At 55.8% G+C, this 24,342-nt stretch overlaps 2 protein-coding genes across 6 annotated transcripts in view; both read right to left on the reverse strand.

Moving 5' to 3' along the window:
• Positions 1-3,436: 3,436 nt before the first annotated feature.
• Positions 3,437-7,295, reverse strand: PEAK3 (PEAK family member 3). Of its 2 annotated transcripts, none has more exons than XM_068920378.1 (3): positions 7,067-7,295; positions 6,074-6,792; positions 3,437-5,245 (listed from the first exon to the last, which is right to left on the reverse strand). In XM_068920378.1, the coding sequence occupies exons 1-3, from the start codon at positions 7,131-7,133 to the stop codon at positions 4,241-4,243; spliced, it is 1,791 nt and encodes a 596-aa protein (XP_068776479.1). In that variant the 5' UTR covers positions 7,134-7,295; the 3' UTR covers positions 3,437-4,240. The 2 variants fall into 2 exon arrangements, with proteins under 2 accessions (XP_068776479.1, XP_068776480.1); XM_068920379.1 differs by having other exon boundaries at positions 6,074-6,753; positions 7,067-7,294.
• Positions 7,296-9,629: 2,334 nt separating this feature from the next.
• Positions 9,630-24,342, reverse strand: part of LINGO3 (leucine rich repeat and Ig domain containing 3) — a 45,322-nt gene continuing 30,609 nt past the window's right edge. For 2 of the 4 annotated variants that reach the window (XM_068920056.1, XM_068920054.1), the window contains one exon: positions 12,920-18,110. In XM_068920056.1, coding sequence (XP_068776157.1) covers positions 16,259-18,076 — 1,818 coding nt within the window. In that variant the 5' untranslated portion in view covers positions 18,077-18,110 and the 3' untranslated portion in view covers positions 12,920-16,258. Of the gene's footprint in view, positions 12,854-12,919; positions 18,111-24,342 lie in introns of those variants that run through there. The other 2 variants (XR_011136400.1, XR_011136399.1) reach the window with 2 other exon arrangements.

Genomic DNA, 24,342 nt, shown 5'->3' on the forward strand with positions numbered 1-24,342 from the left:
TTAACTTTGCCTCTCTAAAAGCTTGTAGCAGTGAGTTCTGCAGATGAATTTCTGCTGGATCTAAGGCTATTTCATCAGGTTTGAAATGCACCATTGTTAGGCTGTGAGTCAGCATAAATACAAGCACATGACCTTCACCAAAGTGTGCGCTTCTTTCAGTGGCTTGACATCCATCCAGAGCTTGGCTTTGGAAACCCATGGTCTATCTTGGAGCTCTGTATCAATGAATCCATTGGGGATGCTTTTTTGGGGTGATCGTTAGGCTGCTGAGGCAGCTGGTCTTGCTAAACAATGCTGGAATGGTGTAGAGTATGTTTAAACCGTAACCCCTTAAAATCTGTTCTTAAAGAAGCAGCAGTGAATGTCCGTTAATTGTAACTGCCATCCCTGCTACAACCCCAGGTCTAAGAAGCTTAAAAGGCAGAGGGTGCTACCTCCCAGGGGACGTGCTAAATTAGCAACACAGCAAAAAAGGATCTTTTTAAAGGGGCTTCAGCTATGTATCTGAACCTTCCGCTATCAAGTCAAGCCTTGCCAATCTCCCCTCCCCAGCTAGGGCAGCGCTCTCTGTTCCTTGAGTTTCTGCATACAGCACGTAGCACAACAGCAGCCTGAGCACGGACCAAGGCTCTTGACTACAGCGTGATCCAGTTAATAGAAGCAGGCCTTTTGCCAAGATGTTGTGGCTTTATAATCATGCCCTTCCTGTACCTTTGTTTTTAAGCTGTGAGCTTGGCAGTTCTTGGTGTACAAAAGGCCAGCAAAGAGGAGGTGGGCATGAGTCTGGAATGGGTGTTTTTGCTTTTGCTAAGCGTGCTACCCCAGGCCTGAAGTTCATAAACTGTTTCTCTAGAGAAATGGTATTTTTCTCTGATTCTGCTGTTGCAGGCACGCTGCATCTGTGGTGGTGTCTGCTTTCTGCAGGGGTGTGTAAGTATGGAAAGACAAGTTGTGCTGCCTTGGAGGCCGTGGTCCCCTATAAACTTTCTCCTTGGGTGCTCTGTATCCCATCTGGCGAGTGGGGATTGTAGGACCTGTCTTGCAAGAGAGGCAAAGTAAGCATATTTGAGTGCGAGGTGATCACCTAAAGGTGATGGTCAGATGGAAACCAAAAATGGAGATGCAGGTGGTGGTTCTTGGAGGTGGCACAGATTCTCGCCGGCCTGGCTCCAGGACACGCTGGGGCTGGAACAGGCTTGCAGGTGCCAGCCTGTGCCTTGGTCCCAGCAGAAGCAGGTTTTTTCCTTGCTGCTCCGAGATCAGATGCCCAAACAAGCCATGTTGGTGTAGCTGCTGCTAGGGCCAGGTGTTTTACTGCCATCTTGTAGCCATGCAAGATACTGCAGGAGACGTCGTGTGGACAAGGTTGCGCTAAATCTGCGGCGCTGCAAGCCGGCGCCTTACTCGTGCTTCAAACCCAGACAATCTTTTCTGGACCTTTTAGATCCAAAAGCCCATACAGGGGCTAACCTCTGAACAGTTTTTGGAAACCTGCTTAGGTGAGGATGTCAGGATTTCTGTGGCTGGGGAGCGTGCCTGCACGCACATGCTCCCTGTGCTTATTTGTTCCTCTTCCTCTTTGAAACTCAGCTGGGGAGATCATGCTGATAGATCAGGAACAAATCGACTTTCTACAGTGCTGCAAACATGACTAGCCTGAGCCTCTACCCTCAGGGCCAGCCTTTTCGTTGCATGGGGTTCAGCAGTTATTTTTCCAGGAGGGTCTGTTCCTGTAAAACTGCGGTGTTGCATAAGCTTAGCCGCATGGCAGGCAATACTGAGCATGGTACTCACCAAGGTGGGCTCTGCTGAGAGCCCTGATCTCCAGAGACACTGCAGCTGCGAGTCGTCCAGTCTATTTCCATCTCTGCTCCATGGGGTGACCTGGGCAAAGGCGGTCTCACCTCTCTTTGATGGCTGTTTTAGCTTTAGTTTGGAAGCCGTTCAGGGCAGGAACAGTCCCCCACTGTGTGTCTGCAGAACCTCGTACAAAGGGGCTGTGATCTCAGCTGGGTCTTTGGCCCTGCTGTAACCCAGATAATGAGGCTGCTGTCTTCCCGTGCTGAAGGCAGAGAGAGACAGAGCCTGCCTTAAGGGCCATGAGGCAATGGTCACATGGAGCTGATGGAGATAGGAGCATATTTCTGCTGTGCCAGGCTAGCAGAAAGCAATGCTTCCCCTGGGAAAAGCAGCGCGCTTATCGGACAGGGCAGGAGGTGGAAACCCACTGTTTGGGGTAGCTGGTAGAGCTCATCTCTGTGGTATCGTTTTTTTGGGGTCATGCCGCACTTTGCCAGCATTTCTTCAAGTTTGAGGACTTCTAAGTGGAATCCTCCCAGATCCAACCATGCCCTCGGCTCGACTGTCCTGTCGTTGCCCACATCATGGGAATGGAGAGGCTAACCCAGCGGGGAACGCTTGGAGGGTCCATTTTACTGCTTGCATAGCCCACAACTGCTTGCCGCTCTCAGAGTGGCAGCTCAGAGTGGATTAATAGTTGCTGTGTATAAATTGCCCGAGTGGAGCTTTGCACAGCACTCCTCCCTCTGCAAAGGCAACTGCAGAAACTGGGCCAATCGGCCAGCATCCAAGCAGCGATCAAAATGCAGATCCCGCGTGGTACTGAGCAGCTATAACTTATATGACCTTTCCTTGAGATATGCCCCCTCGAGGGCCCTGGGACAGAGGTGTGGATCTCATTAGAGGTCTTTTTATACAGAAAATTAATTTGTTGCAAGCTGCACTCAGCTGACTCACTGACTGAGTCAATGTGGAAGCATCTTGCAGGCAAAAAGAACTTCCCAGAAAACCTCCAGTGAGCTTGGTTCGGAGTGTTGCATCACAGGCTGCAAAGCTGGCTGAAGGTCTCAATACCGAGGAAATACATGCCGCAAAGTCCAGGGCTGTGGGGAGCGATGTGCAAGTTCCAAAATGGGCCTCTGGGTTCCTCACAACGCTAACCCTGCTCTTCCAGCCCCGGGTGTTATAGCCAGACCTTTGGAGACATTGTGCAAGATCCTAGCATTAGGATCCAGCATTAGGTTGTCCTACTGCCTGGGTTGAGGACTCACCAGCTTGAGGACTCTCTAAAATTTTACGTAATGGATTGCACCATGGAGACTGCTGTGCAGACAGAGAGATACAGGACACCCAGGTGCTGGGTTTGCAGTGTCTCGTTCATAACAGACCCCTCAAAAAGATTAGATGACTTACCTGTGAGTGTATCTTGGACCTGTCTCGGGCTCATCCACAGACCGACGCTCCAGGCCAATTCCTCTGGGTGCAGCAGCTGTAAACTGACCTGTACTGTTTACTCTATGCTATCAGCGCTAATCTAGCTCGTCACCACAGAGCGGTGAAGCTTGGCTTTGTATTTCTCCCTGGGTACATTATAAGGGTGTGTAATGCTGTAAAAGAAGCACATAAAAGACCAGTATTTAAGAGACTCACATCTGAGTTTTATTGAAGCTGTGTGGCTGGTGTATTTCCCTCTTGGAAATGTCATTTATATTTGCGACAGTGCCACAAACTCTTTCTATAGAGTGAGGCTAGGAATGCCTTAAGGTGAACTGTAATAGTTGCCATTGTATTGTTTAAAACAGAGCATCATCTCAGGTGAAGCAGGAGGAGGGGTCTGAAGGACTAGGATTTTTTTTTGTCTGGAGGCTAAGCCCTGTAAACCCCATTCAGGATAATCAGCCCCTTAACTGGCACTTGATCCTGTGGCTTCCATCAAGGCACCTCTTCTGAGATGCTCCAATGAACTGGATTCATATCCTCAAATGAAAATTGTCTGAAGGAGCAAAAATACATCCCGCATTGTGGGAGTTCCTTCCAAGGTAACATAGGGTAGGAATTTGGTCCCAGCTTACTTAGGATTGTCATTAATGAGCTATAGAAGAAGCAGCATCCCAGTGCAGAGCTTTAGAAAAAGAGTTTTCCCAGCCAAGCTACCAGGATTAGCTTTGGTTTCTTGTGGGAGAGGGAGGTTGGCAGATTTGGCCAGGTCACCCATTCTCCATGGGCTCTTGGCTTCCAGGAGGCCTCTTGGGCAGGTTGAGCTTTAGCTTGTCTTTGGGTAACCCTCAGCAGGATCTCCCAAGCACATAACATCTTCAGCCTCAGTGTTCAGTGAACTGCCTGGTCTTCTGACTCCGATGACTCCATCTCTTCTTCAGCAGAGTGAGAGGATGAAGGGGATGAAAGTCTCCAAGAGTTCGATGCATAAACCCTCCAGGCTTCAGGGAATGTAGAGAGCCTGGGTTGCTTGGTAGACCGTGTGTTCAGTGGCCTCTTTAAAGTACTGGCAGCACAGCCAATCCTCAAGGCTGGGACTTCCTCCAGCCCCAGCCATCTTCTCTGCAAACTTTAGCAGTAGCAGAGCCCTCTTGACATCCATCCAGCTCTGGAGCAAGGCAAGTGTCTTCTTGCTCCTGGCAAAGAGCTCCTGGCGAGGCCCCCAGAGCAGGACCTGCAGGATGCTCTTTGCCTGTTCAACAGAGACCATCTTGCAGGGTTCTCTGTGAAGAAGCAACATGGCCAAACGCTTAAGTCCTGTGGAATAGATAGACAGGGATGGGATTTCAGGAAGCCTATTCCTTCTGAGGCCCAAGGCATTTTCCAAGGAGATGTCCACATGCAAGAGTGTATAGATCAGCATGCCTATATTCAGCTCATCTGCCACTGGGGAGAGAGGTGCAGAAAACCCTTTGGTCCAGTCTTGCTCTTGGGTTGTAGAAGTAGGTCTTTTCTTTTCTTTAGCTTTGAAGAAGTTACTGATGAGTAGCCTTGGAAGGGAGAGCCCCAGGGATGTCTCTTTGCCTTGCTGGCTCAGGGGAGGACAAGGGCACTGCACTAACAGCAGGTTCTCTGGGCAGATGTCTCCCTGACCAGCGTTCTGCATTTTGAGGTGCTCCAGCCCTGTGCACACCTGCAGAAGGAGGAGGCAAGCCAGGCGTTCATAGTGACCGGGGCTGGCCCTGTGCACGTCGTGAGATTCCTTTACAAAGTCTGCCAGGGTCTGGTAGGGAACCTCAGGAGAAATGAGAACCTGCAGGACAGGAGGGGAGCCAAAGAGGGCTGTGTCCTCTTCTCTGGACAGAGACTGTCTGTGCTTCCTGGGGTTTCTTGGGAGTGCAAGCTCCTGAGGGAGGGAGTCAGTGAAGTGGCCGATCACTCGCTGTATGCTACAGTGCACCCCGAGGGAGGTCTGCACGGCCAGGCTGCAGGAGCGGGACTTGAGGACCTGTTAGGAGAAGAGACATGGCTTGGCCAGCTGCACGAGGACAAAAACAATGGGTCAGCCAGTGCCTTGTTCTGGTCCAGGCCACAAGCTCAGCTCAGCGCCACCAGGCCTGCCTGGGACAGGTTCTGCATAGGTTACTGGGAGACAGCAGTACCATTGCGTCCTTTGGCAACTACTGGGAGGGGAAGTGATGAGGAATGGACAAGCCACGCACAGCACTGGGCTCTCTCCTTGCACCCGTTCAGCCCATCGATGCCTGCTGAAACACGTCCCTGCCCTAGAATGGCTTTGAGCAAGGAGTGGGATGGGAAGGGGGAGGTTCGTCACTCCAGCCCAGCTCAAGAGGGCTGGAAAACTGCTGCGTGAGGTCTGATCCTGCACTACCAGGGAAGTCAGCTCCACTCCAGCTTCTGCTTTATGTCCACTGACCCACTGAGACCTCTCAGCAGGTCATTTTCCCCAGTGACGCTCTTCTCCTTGATGTGTCCTCTGGACTATTTCCAGGTAGAAGCATCCCTGGACAGGCTGCTAGCTACAAAACCATGCAGGGAGCCATCTCCCCCACCCCTCTGTGACATATCAGCAGGGTCTTTGTTAGGAAATGAAGAAATAGGTGCTAGAAGGGGAAGTGCCTGCTGTAACAGTGAGTCAGTGAAAAAGCCAGTGCTCCTGACTCTCATTTCATGCTCATTTGAAGCATCACAACCCCCCCGCCCGCCCCGTGCACTGTGGGAGTGGATTCCCTCCTGACGGTGAATAGTCCTGAACAGGGCAGAGGCAGGACTGAGCTGAACTATTTCAGGCTCTTTCTCTGATTTCTGTGCTTACCTTGGCTGCAAATACCAGCTGGGCTTGTTCAAAGGCAAAGCCGACTCGGAAGTACCAGGCATCCCCTGATTCACAACATGGGTCCTTCTCCAGGATCTTGAGATCTGCCCATTTCTTCCCTGCCAGCTCTGCTCCCAACAGCTGCTGCCAGTCCTCCTTCCCCAGGAGATCCTCCTGGATGTGGGCTGAGAGCCGGGCCAGAGATGCCCACTGGCACCCCACCACCACCTCGCACACCTTAGCTCTGCTCTCCAGGGCCTGAAAGAGGTGTCCAAGCTCCCCGTCGGGGGTCATGAACGTCAGCTCCGCTGGGCTGGGCGATGGTGCCAGGTTGCCTTTCTGCAGGCTGCTCTGGGCCACAGGTGCCCCCAGGCTTTGGGACTTGGTCAGGGGCCTTTTGGGTCCCCAGCAAGGTCTATCCCGTGGTGGGCTGGAGCTGGCAGCCCCCTCCTCACACCTCGGATGGGCTGGCAGGATGCTGTAGAGGATGCTACTGGTGTGCGGCAGGGTGTCATCCCGACAGTGACGGGCCAGCCCCTGCTCTGGGAGGGACTCGGCTCGCTGGAGCTGCTTTTTCGGCAACGGGGGAGGCAGGGGGTCCCGGCCGGTCTGAGAGGGGGGTCTTCCAGCTCCTTCCCTTCGGCTGGCCTTGGCGGGGACGAGGTGAGCCCGCACCTCTCCTAGGGAAGAGGAACAGACGCAGGAGGGCTGAGCCTTCCCTGGGTGGGGAAAGAGGTGGGGGACAAGGGATGGGGATGGTGGACTGGCATATAGTTATTTGCCCCCTCCTGCCACATATTTCCAGCCCCAAAGCGATGCTCAAAGCCCAACCCCGACCCTGCTCTCAGGCAGCCCAAAGGGATGCCAGCCGGGTGCTGCGGGAGGGTGTCAGGGACACGACCGGTGTTTGCCCCCCCCCCCCCCGGCCCAGCTGGCCCCTCGGGGCCCTGCCTGCCTGAGCGAGGAGGGCAGAACAGCTGGGGCATCACTCACCCATGTTGCTGTAGATGAGGGCTGAGTCGGGGGGCTGGGGCGAGTGGCCCCCCTCGGGATCCAGCATGGGGGCAGATGATCTGGGGGGTCCCAGGTCCAGGCTGCCGGCGCGGGAGCGTGCTGCTCCCTGGGCTTGCGGGATGTCCCTGCACGGAGACGAGAGTCAGCGCTCGCCCCTCCGTCAGGGTTTCCGGCTCCTCTTGGCGTTGGCTCAGGGGAAGTAGGAAGAGAAAGGGGAAGTGGTGGCTGGGGTGGCCCTGGTTTGGGGGAAGGATTGGCGGGGGGGAGTTGGTGGCCTTTAGGAGGGAGTTTGGCAACAGCCTGTGACACCTTTCTCGCAGGGGGTCTCCAGCCACAGCGTTGCCCTGGCAGCTGGGGGGCTCTTGGAGCGCTCCTGCACGACAGAGGTGCCCTTTGGCGGTGGGGGTTTGTGCACCTCCGTGTGTGCTTGTGCACGCATACACACGTGTGTGCACGCACGCGTGTGCACAGATGGGCTCACCCCCCCCCCCCCCTTCGGTGGCTGCAAGGAGAAGGTGATGCTGGAGCAGGAGAAGCATGGGATGAGAGGAGGAAAATCCCACCAGGGTGCAGGGCTGGGGCAGCAGCGTGCCTGTGGACAGACACAGAAACGGGTGGTGGGGGCAAGAGGGACCGAAAGGCACCCAGAGAGGCTGAAAAGGAGCCGTCTGTGATCTCGTTCGGGCTCGGCGCCACGGTGGGTTTCACTTCCCTTTGCCCCAGGCAAGCTCAGTGCAAACCTGCAGCTGGGCCCGTGCCTTCGCAAGCAGTAGTGGAACTGGGGAAGGGGGGGGGCTTTCTCTAAAAAAATCCCCACAGTTTTCTGCTGTGGACATCACTTGCTGAACAGCTTCACCCCTCTGTGGCTGACGTCGTTCCCCTGCTCCAGGACCCCGGGGGAATTGGGGATTATCACGATGCCTCTCCTGAAACGCGGCGCTGCGGTGGCCTCACCGGGCTGGACGAAGAGAGGAGCCCGGCCGCCGGCGGAGGCTGCGCCGGGGACGAGACGCGGCCCTCGGCGCTGCCGGGAGCCGCCTTGCACAACTCGGTGCAAGCCCGCTCACTGGAGGACGCGCTTTCAAAACACGTTTCCCGGCATCGTGCGGGTTTAAGGGCGGCCGAGGGTTCGGCATCGCTCCGGCTCAGTGGCTGGCGCTACCCCGGGGATGAAGCTCTGCCCGCGGAGGGTTGCGTGACGGCCGCACGAATTGCACCACCTTCAGTTCTGAACACGGCGAGTGTTACAACCTGCCGCGGTTTGGTGCAATCTGTTTACTTCACTTTGGCGGCTCCGGGGAGGCTTCACGCTCCTTTTCCCGCGGCGCTTTCTAGGCGTTATCAGCGTTGCAGGGAGGGATTTCCACTGTAAACCACCCCCCAAACCTTATTTAATTCCCGGTTTTGCGAGTCGTGTTGTACTGGTTATATTGGCTAGGTGGGATTTTTGATTTTTGTCATTTTTTGGCCAACATTTCCTGAAGCATTTACTCTTTGGGAGCTGAATCTTCAACAAACACGGTTTCTCCCCAGGTATTACATGCGCTGGGAGGACACGAATCGCCAAAAACGCAGCAGCCACAAATCCCCCTGCTGCTATCTGTCCCCTCTAGGATAAAGCTGCGCTTTTGACATTTGAAAACATGAAACGTTTGAATATCTGCCCCCTTGTGTTTAGTCTTTGAGCTAATTAGCAAATAACTAACAGCACTAATTAGCAATTAGCCTGTGAGCCGATGCTGGCCGGTCCAGCGCGGGATCCACTTTGCTGAGAGCTGCACGGTTGCCAGCCAGCCCGGAGGCCGGCGTGCTAGCGGGATGCAGAAGACGTGGATTTTCACGAGGAAAATGCAAACGCCTGGTCCCAGCCCTATTGTATTTTTAAAGTTTGCGCGTTGAGCTCGTCGGGGCTCTGAGAGTTTTTTTTTTTGGCTGCTCCTGTGGGAGCAGGCACCGTGCCAGGGGCTCGGGGGCTGCTTTGGGGCTCAGCTGGTGCCTGCTGGTGCCAAACACCAGCCAGGAGGCAGCCCGCATCTGTGTTTTCCTTGCAGTGCGGTTGGTTTTTTTGTTTTGTTTTTGTTTTTGTTTTTGTTTTTGCAGTTCCTGTTTTCTCATCGACATCACCCAGAAATCTGGCAGGTTTGCGTCTGTTTGCCCACGGCGCTTGTCAAGGGCCCGTTTCCGAGGCACCTAGGCCATATGCTAGAGCTGATAAAATATTTATTGGGACCGAGGCGTGTTTTAATACCTAGAGCGCTCAGAAAGGCTGGGCAATAACGTGGGAGAAGGCAAACAACACTTTGGCAGTGAATCAAGAGGAGGGATGGGGTGGGGTGCTACGAGGGCCAGTTCTGCCGCCTGCGAGGGCAAGCTGGCAATCGCCATCGACAGGGACCATTTCATCTCCTTCCTACGTGGGCTGCTGCTTTGCTTTTCCGGCTTATATCCACCCTGCCGGTACTTCCCAGTGGCAGTGGGGCTCTAATAATTATTTAGCTCCCGAGGGAATTGCAACTAATCACTGCAGAGCACTGAAGCGTGGCTTTATATTTCTCCCTAAACACGTCATCTCGGGCTACAATGTTGTAAAAATAAGGAATATAAATGGAGAGCATTTAAGATGCAGCAGGATCCTGGGCTTATTGATGGTGTTCAGCAGCAGGGTCAGTATATTCCCTTCACCCTAATCAGTCATTTATGTTAATGAGCGTGCAACAAACTGTTTTAAACAACAGTAAATCTATTAGAAGCAGCAATATTTCTCCCTGATGAGTAATCTTACCTTCAAGATAAACCAGAGTCCATTAGGAGGAAAAAAGTACCAAATTAATGAAATGAATGTGGTGCCACCGAGATAGATGGGGAATGAGCCCAGTGGAGACCCGCAGCTGGGCAAGAAGGAAGCCCTTTTCGGAGACGTAGTCACTGCAAATATTCTGATGCCTCTTATTATAACGAAGGAGACAATGCCAAGGTGAAAAGCAATCCAAACCTTTAAACAGCAACGTGGTCTCTATATTGCTAAGCACTTCAGGAATATTAAGCAAACGCTCATCTGAGCTGGGGTGTTCACCCCTTGCCTGCTGCGCTGGGACGTTTCTGAGCAAAAATGGCCTGGGGATAATTGTTAGAGTTGAGCTTTTAAAGGTTTGCACCTGTAACTTCAAAAAAAAAACCCAAACCTGAAAATCATTTACAGTATACTGGCATTACCTGGAAATGAGTGCAATGTACACCAGCACTTTGGGTAAGAACTAAATTGGTTTCTAAATTGGCCCAGCGTTAAATCACTTTGCAAAATTAAATCTCCTAATGTCAGTTCCATGATAACACTCCAGTGCCAACTGCAAACAGCAAATTAAAGGTGATAAAGCAACCTAGCGACTCCCTAAATTAGAGAAATTGCAGGTATACCAGCCAAACCGAAAAGTCACACTTTTGCTGTTTCTCCTAACGGCCCTTGCCAAAAAAGAGCAATGGCAAAGCTCTGCATGGAGAGGAAAGAGCTCTCCCGCTGGGAGTGCCTTGGGAGGCCGATTTTGGGATAAACCCGGAGGCGCCGCTCTCCGTGGCACCTCGGGTTACATCTGCCGACTGCTTTTGCAGGCGTCGCCGAGCGTCCATCACCTTTGGTGGCTGCCGGGCCAGGCAGGTCTCAGCCTCAGCGCCGAGGTGCGAAGCCTCTTGCTCCGCGCTGAACTCCGCGGTCCTGGGATTTGCGGAGCCGAAGCAGGGAACTTGCACTTAGCCAAAGTCTTTTTTTAATTGTATACGGAAACTGGTTTCTCTTCCCAGCGGGGAGATAAGTTCTTTCAATGCAGCCGCTGGAAAAATTGCGTTTTCTAATTGCCTTTTTGTTTTGTTTTGTTTTGGAGGGGGGGGGCATTATCCGTAATACTTAGCCGAGACGGGGGCTCGAGGTGCCGAGAGGAGACGGCTGCCCTGGCACGACCTCCGGAGGGAAGCGGCTGAAAGCACTTTCGGAGCCGGTTTCCCAGCATTTTTGCTCCCGGCGACTCCCTTGCACCCAAAAAGCTGCCGAAGGAGCCGGCGGGCTCAGACCTGGGTGCCCCCAGCTCCCTTCGACACAGGTCGCTGCACTAATTGCGTGGTTAAATTAACAACTTTAATGAAGAACGGGGTGGTGCGGGGGCGAACGAACCTCATCATTGCACATCAGGGCTAATTAGCTTGAGCACGGTGCCGTCTCAGGCAGCTCCCTTGTCACCTCGCCGCCTCCCCAAGGAGCCGCCGGTTCCCGCTCAGCACCCGCCGGCGCTCCTGCCCCATGGCGCTGCCCCGCGCCCGCCAGCCCCCAAACCCGGATCGGGGAGGCCGCCGACGAGCTGGGGGCGGTGGGATTTGGGGCGCGGGATGGCCGGAGCCGGTCCAGGGCTGTTTTCTCCAGCAGATGGAAGCATTGCCTGTGCTTGCACGGCGCCATCCCGGTTCCTGTCCCCAAGCTGGCACCCTGGGGTGACCAACGGTGAAGGAAGCATGGGAAAAAATCGGCTTTTGAGACCAAGGCGAGCGTTTCGGAGAGGGTCAGCAGCCCCTTTGCCTCTGGGAGCACGGGGCGGAAGGACAGACGGTCCCCAGCAGCTCTGGCCTGGGTCCCGCCGGCGTCTGGCAGGGACACGGATGGGGACGGCCTCGCGCGGGACCGTGGGAGAGGGGGCACGACGTGAATGTTTTCTTTAGCAGGGGAAAACGCGCGATGCCAGCAGGCCCACAGCAGCCGCGTCCACGTGGGACCAGCTCCCGCCACCCCCTTCATGCTCCAGGCAGCCGAAAAATGAGGGCTCAGCGCGCGCGCGCACACACACGCGCGGGTTCATCCTTCCCGACTTCCCTCTTCTTCCCTCCGCACGTGGAGGGGGGATGCTAGCGTGGCACCCTTCAGATTAAGGGCATAAACGCTCCCTTGCTAATTAATAATAGATTAACGGCGGGGGCAGTCTGTTAACACATGCGCATTAATCATTTACCGGGTATTAATCTGCTATTCCCTGCCCTCGGAAAGTTGCTTTAGCATCGCTTCTGAGGTGTTTGACAGGGCTGGCAGGGGCGTTTGCCGGGGAAGCGATGGCAAAGCCAAACCCACCTATTAATACTCGCTCGGGAGCCGGAGCCCTGCTCTGAGCCGTGCCCGAGGCACTTTGGGTCCCTCACCGACGCAGAAACCTGAACGTGGGATGTTATCCCCCCCTGAATGGGGGGGCTGCTGCTTCTGCGATGCCAGCCGTCACCGCTACAAAATCAGGAGCTTTTACTTAATAGTTTGTTTGTCCGTGGACGTTTGGCTCGATCCAGCTCATTCATTTTTAAAGGTGGCTGCTCAGCCTTCACGAAACCCTCCTATTAGCCAGCATGAAAAAGCTCCCTGCAGTTTGTCACGTCCGGATTCCCTGCCCGAGCCGCTGCCTCCCCAGCGCTGCACAGCCCCGCGCGCTGCTCCCGTCTCCGGACCCTGCGCACGGCGCTGCATAAATCCACGGGGTGATTAATGCCCGCCAGGATGCCCTCCCCGCTGCCAGGAGAGGCTAAAATCCCCGGGGCACCCGGCTGCTCTGCACCCGGCTGCAGCAAGGCCAGACCCCGCGCGCGGAGCAAGGGCGACCGGGGTGCCTGGTTTGCGCAGCGGAGCGGAAGGTTGGACCCGGCCCGCGACCGGCTTCTCTGGCTCCTTCGCAGCTTCGTGGCCAGGCACCCACAGCATCGCTGTCACTCCTCTTCGCAGGCCTTTCTCCATCGATCTCGGCTTTTCTTATCCCGCGCGCATGAGGAAGAATAAGGGGGGGGGGGAAAAAAAAAACAAGCAACCCATGAGAGTCCTGTTTTTTTTTGTGTGTTTTTTGTTTTTTTCCCGCAAATATATTTCACATGCTTGTTACATAGAAAACTGTGCAAGTTCTGTACTGCCAAAACCCTTCCTCTGCCAGCAGCGGGCATTTTCCCCGCCGCCCGATTTCCATGCCCGGACCTCCTCCCCACGACCCCCCCACCCCGGTTAAAAAAAAAAAACAAAACCCAGACACCGAACGAGGATGCGGGAACTGCGCGGGTGACACCAGGGGACTCCGGCCACGACACGGCATGCACGGCTCAGGGAGCAGGGGGGGGCTGAGCGGGGGGGGCCCCTGGCATGCAAGGGGGCCGCGGGCTGATGGCAGCGGCGGATGGCTGGGGACAGACAGGGAAACGCCTCCGCGACTCGCAGGGCCACGGCGGCGCGCGAGGGGCTGACATCGCGGGAGCGGGGCAGGCGCGGGAGCAGCCTCCTTAGCAAAGCGGGTCGGAAGACGAGGTTTGAACGCTGAGCCCCGGGCGCTGGTGGCATCTATGGGCTCGCTCCTTCGCCCCGCTCCTTCTGGGGGTCAAGCCCAGTTTGAGGACAAAGCCAAAACCTGTTGAAGTGACGGGGGGGGGGAGGTCAAACCCAGCGTTGTGCCCATGGGGCTTACGTCAGGGCTGGGACGGGAGCAGGATGGGGTGCACTGAGCTATGGGGTGCAGGGGGCAATGTGAGCAGCCACTGTGGCTCATGTCCCTCCCAAGACGCTTTTGTCCCATCCAGCAAAGCCGATGGGCAAATCCCTGCCGGGCCGTTCGGTGCTGCCATGGTCTGTGTGCCGGCCGTGGCAGAGGGCCAGTGCCCCTGGGCTGCCAGCCCCCACGGCTTGGGGGACGTCCGTGTCCCTGTGCCACGCAGCACATCTCAGCCGTGGGCTCCAGCATGGAGGGGAGGACTGTGCTTTCCAGCAGGTTTCAGAGCTGGGAGGAAGCTGCTCGAGCTCCTGCGTGACTTTTTGGGATTGCACGGACAAAACACAGCGCCTCAAACGTACCTCCGAAGGTGCAAGAGCTGGACGAGCAATCCTGCCCTGCACCCCCTGTGCACAGGGCTGCGGGCTGGGCGCTGCACAGGCAAGCACAGCCCCAGGCCCGGCCTGTTGGGCTGCTCGGGGCAGCAATGGCCTTCCCATCCCATCAAAGCCCCGTCCAGGCTCTTCGCTTCCAGCACTGGCAGCTCCGCTCCTTCTCCCAACCATAACAATTTGCCCCCGTGCCGAAGGTGGCGGGGGCCACGGGCAGGGGCAGACGACCCACAGGGGCGAAGGACCGCTCCAGATGCCTGGACCTTGCATGCACAGTCGCGTCCTGGTGCTCCTTCCCCAAAAGCACAGGGAAAGCAGAGCACCCTGAGGTTGTCCCAGCAGCTGGGCCACCCTGGGGTGCATGGCTGAGCCTCAGCACCCCTTCCCGGGAGCCACCCTCCTTCCCTTCGCCTGCTCTCCCAGTGCTCTGCAAGTGCTAAACCTTGGCTTAGCCTCACCGTTCCCCTCCAAAACCAGGCGGGCCGCCAGGCGCTCTGATAGCTTGAGTGCCGAGGAAATAAAAATAAGCAGGGATTTGCACGCAGGAGCACGAGGAGGCCCTGAAAGGGGCCACGAAGCCCCAGAGCCGGCCCTGCAAAGTGGCCTCTCCTCGAGCCCTAGCTCAGGGGGTGCCAGCCTGGCTGGGGACCATCCCCGCGGCAGGAGCTGCTGGATGCGGGCACTTCTGCCACGGAGAGGAGGGCTGTGCGCGCTCACGCATGCTGCGCACGCGCATAGAGGCACGGATGCAGACAGCAGTAGCCAGCGCTATCTGGGGAGCTTCTTTCTGCCTTTGCTGTGTTGCTCTTGCCGCTGGTTCCAGAGCTGTTTATTGCACCCCCTTTTCCCCCACTCCTCTTCTTTCTTGCATTGCGCTGCCTCCCTCACCTCGCCAGCGTGATTGCGAACCAGGTTGCTCTCTCCCACCAACTTTGACCTTGGAAACTAAAGAAAACAGCCTGCCTAGCCTCAAAACTGCCCCTGCCTTTTGCACCTGGCCCAGCAATCACATGCGCTCACCTAATTTGCCTGTGCAGTTGCCTGGGGGGAACAGATGCTAACAAGCTAACTTGGGACCTCAGAGCTGAAGCTCAGATGCATTCCCCCTCCCCACCCCCGATAAGATGCCTGGGAAGCCCAGGCCCCAGTGTCAGGAGCTATGGATGGAGCAGGATGAGTGACCCAAACTAGTTCACTCACAGTGTCACCATCCCCCCGCAAGAGGAGATGCTGCTCTCCCCGCTGGGCTCGGGGCACTGACTCAGCCTCCACCTTCCCTCACCGCCATGGGCTGAGCTTGCCGGGAGCTGCCCTTCCTCCCCATGCTCCCAGCTTGGCCCCAGGTGTCACCTCAGGTGTGACTGCCCATCCCAGGTAGGTCACACCTGGAGAACGGCTGTGTGGATGCAACAATGGGACCTGCTATGCAGCTGTTCCTCCTAACGATGGTGCCTACGACTGATGCCTCATTTTCCCTTTTTTTTTTTTGGAGCAGTGTTGGCACAGTCCAGCCGAGACTGCCGAGGTGGGTTATTATTGCTTTTGCAGGAGTGTCCCTGGGCACCCAGGTTTGCAGATGCCACTTATTAAATCTGCCAACAAGCTTTCAAGGCACAGCCATGCCCTGCGGGGCTCTGGCTTTGCCGAGGGGGGGTCAGAGAGAGCTGGGGTACCCGTGTTGGAGCAGCGTCCCCCAGCGCTCCAGTCCTGTGTTGCATCGGAAGACTTTTCTCTTGGAAATTCATTAAAAAAATTTTTGGAGGAGGAAAGAAAAAAAGAAGAATCATAAACAATCACCATGAAATTTTCTGGAATCTCTCTAAAAAAAAAGGGAAAAGGAGAAAAAAAGGAAGCAGGTTTTTCCCCAGGCTCAAATGCTGCTCACCTCATCGCTTGAGAAATGCATAGTTGATACACAAGAACGTTAGCTACATTGGGAGTCTCCCAAAGCCCTCGAGCCGTGACCACCTCCAAGCCACTTCTGCCCTGTGGGAGGGCAGCCTGGGGTTTTGGCAGGTTGTCCCTGACCCCGAGGTATGTGTAGTGCAGTTCTTGCTTGGCCCTGCCTGCGAGACGCCTTCGTCACGTCTCCCAGCCACCGCAGAGCCCTGGTGGTGAGCCTCAGCCAACATCTCAGCAGACCTAGCTTCGCCGTGAGCATGCCGGAGGGGAAGAGGATGTCACTGGAAAACAAAGAACGGATGCTCCAAAGCCAGTCTCCCCCACTCCAGCCCCGGCCTGTGTTGGCCACATTTGGGGACAGGCAGAAGAGAACGATTCTCCTTGGGAAAGGCTCAGATCATCTTCATGTTGAACTTCCTGGCTCCTCCTTGGCCTGTGGTGGTCGTGGGGCCGTCCACCTTACGGAAGGAGTACTCCACAGAGAAGTTGTTCTTGTGCTGCCCCCGGCCTCGGCTCCACACAAAGAGGAGCAGGAAGCAGAAGAGCACCACCCCAAGGAAGGTGATGCAGCCCATGGCCGTGGAGACCAAGATGGTCTTGAGGTCCAGTGTAAACTTTAAGAAGACTTGTGTGTCATTGTGGTAGGTGTCATTGAACTCGCTGAGGTACAAAGTCCGGTTTGCATACAGGGAGCTATCGGCCGGGTGCCCCTTGACTGTCAGGGTGGCAAAGTAGGTGTCGTTGCCCCCTGCATTGCTGGCAATGCAAATGTACGTGCCGCTATCTTGAACCTGGGCAAATCGGATCTCCAGTGTGCCCCCTGGCAGCACTATCGCCCGCCCTGTGCTTCTGGTGGTGATCATGCGGTGCTGGGGGGAGACCCACACAATGGAGGGGTCTGGCTCCCCGTCCGCCCGGCAGAGGAAGGAGACAGATTGTCCTTCCCGGGCTGTGACGTGCTGCAGCTTCCGGTCCCTTATTTTGGGCTTTTGGCAGGTGAAGTACTCAAAGAGTATGGAATCCGGGAAGTCGCGCAGGGCATTGCCCTGTATCTCAGGTGGTGAGGAGCACATGGGCTGCTGCCCGTCAAAGTTGAGCGTCTTCCGTCGCTGCAGGATCCAGAGGAGGCGGCAGTCACAGGCCAGGGGGTTCTTGTCCACACGCAGTGTCTCCAACGTGTTGACAGAGTGGAACGTGGTCTCCTCCAGCGTGGAGAGGAAGTTGCTGGAGAGGTTGAGGAGCCGGATTTGTCTCAGGCCAGAGAAAGCCTGTGGCTCCACAGAGACCAAGAGAGCACCCACAATGTGGAGCTCCTGGAGCCGGATTAGGTCTTTAAAGGAGCCCTTCAGCACAGTGCTAATGGGGTTGTAGGACAAGTTCAGGTACCTGAGGTACACCAGGTTCCTCAAGGCAGCTGTGGGCACAGCTGTGATGTTGGTGTAGGTGATGGAGAGCGAGGTGAGGTTCAGGCCCTGGAAGCTGGTGGGGGAGACGTCTTCCAGCAGTGGCCAGTTGTCAATCTCCAGCTGCAGGAGGTTGTAGAGTTTCTTGAAGTTCTGATCTTCCAGCGCGGAGATGCTGAGGTGCCGGAGCCGGAGCACCTCCAGATTCTGGAGGTAGGACAGTGACTCTGCCGAGATGGAGGTCAGGTTGCATTTCTCAATGGTCAGCTGCTCCAGGCCGAGCAGCCCAGAGAAGGCTCGCTGGGAGATGTACACCAAGTCGTTATCGCCCACCTCCAGGCTCTTCAGGTTTCGCAGGTCCTGGAACATGTAGTCCAGCAGGATGACAATTTTGTTTTCGCTAATGTCCAGAAGGGTGAGGTTGGTCAGCTTGGTGAAGACCCCTGGAGGGATCAGCTTGAGCTGGTTCCCTCGCAGCCGCAAGGTGTGCAGGTTGAACAGGTTGCTGAAGGCACCCGGCTCCACATTGGTGATGATGTTCTCGCTGAAATCGAGCTCCTCCAGCAAGGGGTACGGGGAAAGGTCCCCCGGGTTCAGGCAGCGGATGCGGTTTTTGTTGAGCTCCAGGATCCTGGTCTCGGTGGGGATGCCCTCGGGGATGGAGGTGAGCCGCTTGCGATGGCACACCACTGACTTGATCTGAGGGGCGCACTCACAGCGGGCTGGGCAGGCTGCGACCAGGTCAGTGCTCAGGAGGATCAGGTGGAGGATCAGGACCTGTAGCCAACATGTCATTGTGTAGAGCATGGTCTTATGGGCTCACTACCATTCTCCCATGCACCTGGAACGGAGAGAGAGATGAGGTGTTAGCAGACAGGCTAAATAAGCCTCACAACCAGGGCATACCAGTTTGAAAACAGGGAAAGTGAGGCAGAAGCAAGGGCAGAGATTTGCAAGTGAACCTAAGGCTGGAGACCCACATCTCAACCTCTGCCCCTCAACTCACACCAACTCTGCCACCACCAACGGTGCCCATTCTTCTGGAAAACTGCTGCTCTCACGGAGCTAAACTGGGCCAGCACTCAGCTGAGCGCCGTGACCTGCGTGCTGGCTGACGAAGCATCCCCACAGTCTGCAGACGGAGGTGGTTGTATCCGTGATGTTTTTTGGTGGGTGGAAGGCAGCGTTTGCACATATGCGTGTGCAAGCGTAGGAGACCATGTGCATGAAGGGGAGCATGTTCGTGAGAGCATCCTGGGATAACAGGGGACACAAACTGCTTGGGATTGCTGCACAAGCAGAAATGGTGTTAGCATCCCCTCAGACCAAGCATGGGTGTGTAAAAAACAGAGTCCTGAGGGCGGCTTAGGAGCAACGAGAAGCAGCCTGAGACCCTGAAAACTTGTGACAACACCACATCCTCCTTTGCATCCTGTGGTGGCCACAGAGGTGTCTCAGCAGGTGGCACAAATCCTTCCCTGCCATGGTCTCACAGTCTTTCCTCCAGGTTCGGCCGTTCTGGTGGCGTGATGTCCTGCAGGACGAGGGACGCTCCTGACTGCACGTATGGGGTGGTCCTCTCAGCCCCAGCAGCTTGGAACCACCCTTGGCAGACTGGAGATTAAGAAGCCTGCAGACTGCAGACCCAGTCTTCGTAGATTATGGATTAATACCGACCTTCTGAATCATAATGCACTGTCCTCACGGCTCAGCAACCGCTGCCCTCATTTTGGAGGGATTAGCACTTTCCCACCAGTTTCCCTTTTCTCTCCTCTCCCCTTTCCCGCTTTCTTTTCCCCACTTCCCCCAACCTGCCAGCCCTGCTGGGAGCTGTGGCACGCTGCCCTTTCCTGCAAGCCCTCTGACTGTAACTCGGGGCGTCTGACGGTGGCCAGGCAGGGACAGGTTTCTCTGGAGCATACCTGCTGACAGCAGACCTGGCGTGAGAGCAGGCAGCCTCTCTCCTGCCTGTCGCTGTGCCACCGGGCTGGCTGGGGCTGGCAGGTCTGGCACCACCAATGAGGTAACGCCCTCCTTATTTTGCAAGAGGGGAAACTGAGGCACAAAGAGGGAGGTGGCTGTCTCCACCTCTCCAGGGTGATGGTGTGCCTGAGGCCGGTGAGGTTATGCTGCTACCTGGGAGTTACTGAGAGCAGAGCCAGATCCACGGTTGCCCTTAGCTATGCACTTTGCATATGGAAGGAGCTTGGCAGGTCTCAGCTCGGCTCTGAGAGGTGAAAGAACAGTATAGAAAATACCCCAAAGCACCTGAATGAATGAGAGCCCTCTGTCCCTTTTCCAAGAATGACTTTGGCACAGATTTGAAAAGGTATTCAGGGAGCCTGGATGCTTCCGGGGAGCCATTCATTACCTGCCTTTTTCTACAGGTCTAGCACTGCAGAGGCCTTCGAGCTCTCAGCCCATCTCCTAGTAGCACCACACATTTGCCCACCCTGGGAAAAGCAATCCTGGCTGTGTCTGTGCCCTTTCCAGAGACAATTGTGTCCGGCTGCCTGGGAGCCGGGCGATGAGGCAGCTGGAGCAAGACTTGTGGATGGGAAGTCTCATTTTTTTTTTCACACCACTTGCTAATGCCACCAGTTTAGGCTGAAGTCAAGCTTTGGGCAGCTCTTGCTTTGGTCTCCAAAAGAAGCATGGCTCCTCCTTGCCTTTCTCGCAGTGTTTTCATCCCAGGACTGTGCCTCTGGGCTCTGAGAGGTATTTCTCTCCAGTTTTCCTTCCCCTCCTGCAGTTCTTGCAGGAGAAAGCCAGCGTGGGCCCATCCGGCCCCCTCCTTCCCGCAGCAACACAGATTTTAACAAGAAGAGAAAATGGCAGGGCATGAATCAATTGTTATATGAATCAGAGGATGGTAATGAGAACTGAAAATGCCATGCCGGGAATGGGATTTGCTGACCATGCAGAGAATGTCCCAAGGACGGGAAATGGCAGGAGCGCCTGCTCCGGACCCAAGGACAGTGCTGCAGGAGCAGAGGTTGGGGCAGGCCTGAAATTACCCCGAGGTCGTAGCAGGACAGGGATGCTCCTGTGGCCGCATACAGGGGACAAACGGGAAGCAAAGGGCTCAGCTCTGGTCTGGGAATGGTCCTCGCCCCCTTTGCTGACGTGGCCCAGGCAGTAGCTCCCGCACACCAGAGCCAGGGCACGATGCATCTGTTCCCACCACCTCATCCAGCACAGGAGAAGGGTCTCCATCCATCACTAGGCCAACCCAACCCACCGCGGCAGCTCCCTTTGCATGTGTGGCTGCCTCCTCCTGCCTGTTGCTGGGATTTATTGGCTTTGCACTTCCTTGCTAATGTGTCTCTTTGTCTACGCGCCTTATCGGCACAAGGCAACAGCAGCTCACTCCCTATCTACAATATTTATCTACGGGCCTCTGCGCTCCTCCTGCTCTCGCCGCACCAGCGCTGCCTCTCGCAGCAGAACCCGTCTGTCTCCCGGACATCTCCATTCGCACAGCCTTGGACCTTGGCCCGGGGCACCTCGTAGCAGCAGCAGCCAAAGGACAGCAGCTCCTCCGCCTCGGCACAAGCTACCAGGGATTTAACCTCTTCCCTGCTGCCTTCCCTGCTGCTCAATCACGTTGAGCAGCTCTTGGGCTGGCTGGGAGCGATGCTGGAGCCCGGCCGCCCCCAGAGAGGTTGGCAGGACGCAGCTAGCCCGCTCCACCTTCCAGCCCTGGTGAAAGCTGCTGTCTCGGGTGATTGGAGTTGATATTTTTAGAATGAAAGGCAGGTTGGAAAGAAAACCCTGCTTGTTGCCTTTTCTACCGGTGTAGACTTTTTAAAGGCAATTTAAAGCAGTTTTATAGACAGCTTTATCAAAAGTGACATGAAACTAGCTGCTGACACCTTCAATTTACTAACTCTTTCCCTCTGCCTGCCTTCTCTATTATTCACATTTTCAATAACCAGTCCAACACTGGTGCCGTTCTTTCCTATTAAAAGCTGCTGCAAAATCTGGAGGGGGAGAAAAGAGAGGCCAGACTCACTCAGCACTATGGGAGGGAAATTTTCTGATTTCTCGTGCAGTTGCTACGAAACCCCTTCTTTGCCCTCCCTGGCTCTCCTTGGGTGGGTGAGGTTGGTGTTCCTGCACCCAGCATTGCTGCCCAGAGTAAGGCTTGAACCAGGAGAGTGGCAACCACCTCCCTCGAGGGGGTGGTGAGCCCAGGACATGGGTGGGGAAGCTGGTCCCACTGCCCACAGCACTGGGATGAACTGGTGTGCAATACCAGCTAGTGAGCGGAGCTCACGCCAGCCACCGTGAAATCCAAACTGTGTCCTAGGGCAGTTTTGCATCTCAGTTCAGTACTTTTTTGGCAAGTTTGCTCACAAAGAGCCCTCCAGTGTGCCTTCCCGTGTGTCCTCTGCCCCTTCTTCTCCCTCTGGGCTCCCGAAATGCAGTCATGTCCAAGCCTGACACAGTGCAGGGCATCACTTCCCCCCCCGCCCCCCCCCGGCAGGTGGCACAGGATGGAGCGAGGATGTCACAACATCCGTCGGTGTCGTAACTCGTGCCAGGATTGCCTCAGTTTCTTGTGTTTGAGCCTGCCACAGCACTGCTGCATGTCTTTGCTTCCGCACTGCGTGCTGCCCTCACTCCGATCCCACTGGAGCGCAGCGGCAGTCTCCGAAAGCTTCTCAAAAGGCAGGATGTAAAGGGGCTTTGCACTTGGTTTAAAGAGGAATGGAGGGAGAAAGAAAGAGCCACTGCTCTTCAGATCTCGTCACTGCCAGGAGCTGTGCAAGGGAGAGACTCTTGGTGGGCAGGTGCCAGGGGCTGGGGCTGTCTCCTAGCCCTAGGCCCCTTCCTGGGCAGGCAGCACATCCCCAGCCTGCCCCTTTGCGAGGGAAGATACAGAGAATGTCTGCATGGGGAGAGGAGGGCTGGTGCTTCTCCCAAACCTCGAGCTGGCTTTCTTTGGCCAGCACTTCTTGGCGCTCACCGCGCTCCTCTGGCCAAGCTCCCGAGCAGGTAATTACATCCCGCTCCTGGAGTCATCCTGCGCCATTTGGCCAGCGAGTTCCCCAGACGTCTGGCGAAGGCCCTGGCTGTTTGTGCCCTCCGCTGAAATGCTGTGGAGCAGCTCCAGGAGTGACCGCACTTCCTCGGGAAGAGCATCTCTAAAATACCTCACACCTCTACCTGCTCCCTGCAGGCTCCTCACTCGGACGTGCTTGTCTGCTGCGGGGTCAGCAGACGTGTGACAGACACTTGGCAAATGCTCGGGCAATGCCATCTCCTGCTTGCCGGCAAGCCAGCCCGCATGGCCACCCAGCGCTCCCAGCCCTTCCTATTCCCTGGGCACTCAGCGCTAATTATCTTCATTAAGCCAAACACAGACTCCTGCTCATGCCTCCTCGTGCTAATTGGTACCATGATGCTCCCAGGGAGTATGAGGATGAGTGACAGAGACCCCCAAAACCCTCCTGGCTGATGAGCCCAGAGCCACATTCCCAAGTCCTGGTCCTGACTCCAGATGCAAGCAACCAGGAGGGAGGCAGGAAAGGTGCTGGGCACCCTTCGGTGGCATGACCATGGCCAGAGAGGCAGCAGCGATCTTCCAAATTGCTCCCAGCTCAGTAGCTTCCCATCAGCTCCGAATTGGCCCCAAGTGTCAGGGCATGTGGCAGAGCTGCTCCGGGCAGTTACTGCTTTCAGATGACACCACACAGCTTGCGGGAGCCCAGCGAGAGCCATGCAGGAGCATCTGTCACAGCCCAGGGCCCTGGAGAGCCCAAAACGAGTGATGGAGCAGCGAGCGCAGGAGAACACATGCCAGTGGCTGGCTTTGTCCTTGTCAGGCGGCACGCCAGCTTTATCTGGCCCTTTCCTGAGCTCCCAGGCCTCAGAGAAACATCTCCTGCAGGTGTATGGACTACAGTGTTCATTAAGGATCCAAAGGACCCATATTACCTTCCCTCTCCCACCAAACTTGGGTCCAGGAAGTAGGGTGCCCAACAGCAGCTGAGCCAAGACTCAGCAGCACCTGGCTCTGCCACGACAGGCAGTGCAGGCTAGGAGGGCTCTGCATGTGCTCCCCTGCCTTTCTTGAGCACCCTTTCTGCAGCTGGAGAAACTGAGTCCACGGTGCACGCACTCACACCTCCACTCATGGGACGCGATACCTCAGATGAACGCTTGAGCTCCAGTACCTCTGAGCCAGCACCTGGCACCCACCCCACCGGCTCTTTGGTGCTCAGATGCCCATGGGCATCCCGGTCAGGGCATTACACCCTCTCCTCCCAATGGGGCCGGCTGTTAAAGGGAATGTCCTCAGGGGGTGCAGGTGCAGTGAGATTTACAGCCCTCTTTGTGCACGCATTGCGGGGAAGGATGCAATCTCAGTGGCTAATTTCCAGCCCTGATCCTATTATCCAAGCTGAGCAATTCTCTGGCAATAAACCCATTGCTCAGTGCAATTTAGGAGCCGCCTGAGATTATCTTTTAAAGACTTTTTTTATGTGTCTTAATTTTGCCACATTTCCCGTTCTCTTTAAATGAATCAAACAGAGGGGGAATGCATTATGATTTTTCACACAGCTGCAGGTGGCAGGGAAAGGATTAATAGCCAAGCTGGATGTTGAAGCAGGTTTCCTTGCTGGGGGCCTGCTGGCTGAGATCGGAGAGCCCACTGCTGCTGCTGTGATGCACTGCTCATAGGTGACATTTTGCAGCAGCAGGTTCCCGGGGCTTTCTGGCGCCATGGGGGGACATGCAGCTGGGAACGGAGCAATGCAAACAGCCTCATGCAGCTCGTCCTCTCTCCTCTCCAACCATGCAATCCCTGCGCATGCAGGACTCCAACATCACTGGTGTAGGACTGCTCAGGGCTGACCCGTTGCACCTGGCGGGATGCTTTGCTGTATGTCCAGTGACACGGGCTGCCACGTGGACTCCACATGATGCCTGGGCATGAGAGGGAACAGGGCAGCGCATGACTTGAGCCTGGAACAGCTTTTCCTGGATGCTGTCTCATGGGAGCCTGCTCTCAACCACGTCAAGAGCCATTTTGAGATCGGCTTTGCCTCACTGCCAGCCTTAGG

This window comes from Struthio camelus, chromosome 26 (genome assembly GCF_040807025.1).
Source record: "Struthio camelus isolate bStrCam1 chromosome 26, bStrCam1.hap1, whole genome shotgun sequence".
Lineage (NCBI taxonomy): Eukaryota > Metazoa > Chordata > Aves > Struthioniformes > Struthionidae > Struthio > Struthio camelus.

Excerpts from the sequence above, each read along its gene's own strand:
- PEAK3 (XM_068920378.1), bottom strand. The coding sequence starts at position 7,133 with ATGCTGGATCCCGAGGGGGGCCACTCGCCCCAGCCCCCCGACTCAGCC. Across the intron at positions 6,793-7,066 it reads CCTCATCTACAGCAACATGG|GGAAGGCTCAGCCCTCCTGC; the intron begins GTGAGTGATGCC and ends TTCCCCACCCAG. Across the intron at positions 5,246-6,073 it reads AGCTGGTATTTGCAGCCAAG|GTCCTCAAGTCCCGCTCCTG; the intron begins GTAAGCACAGAA and ends TTCTCCTAACAG.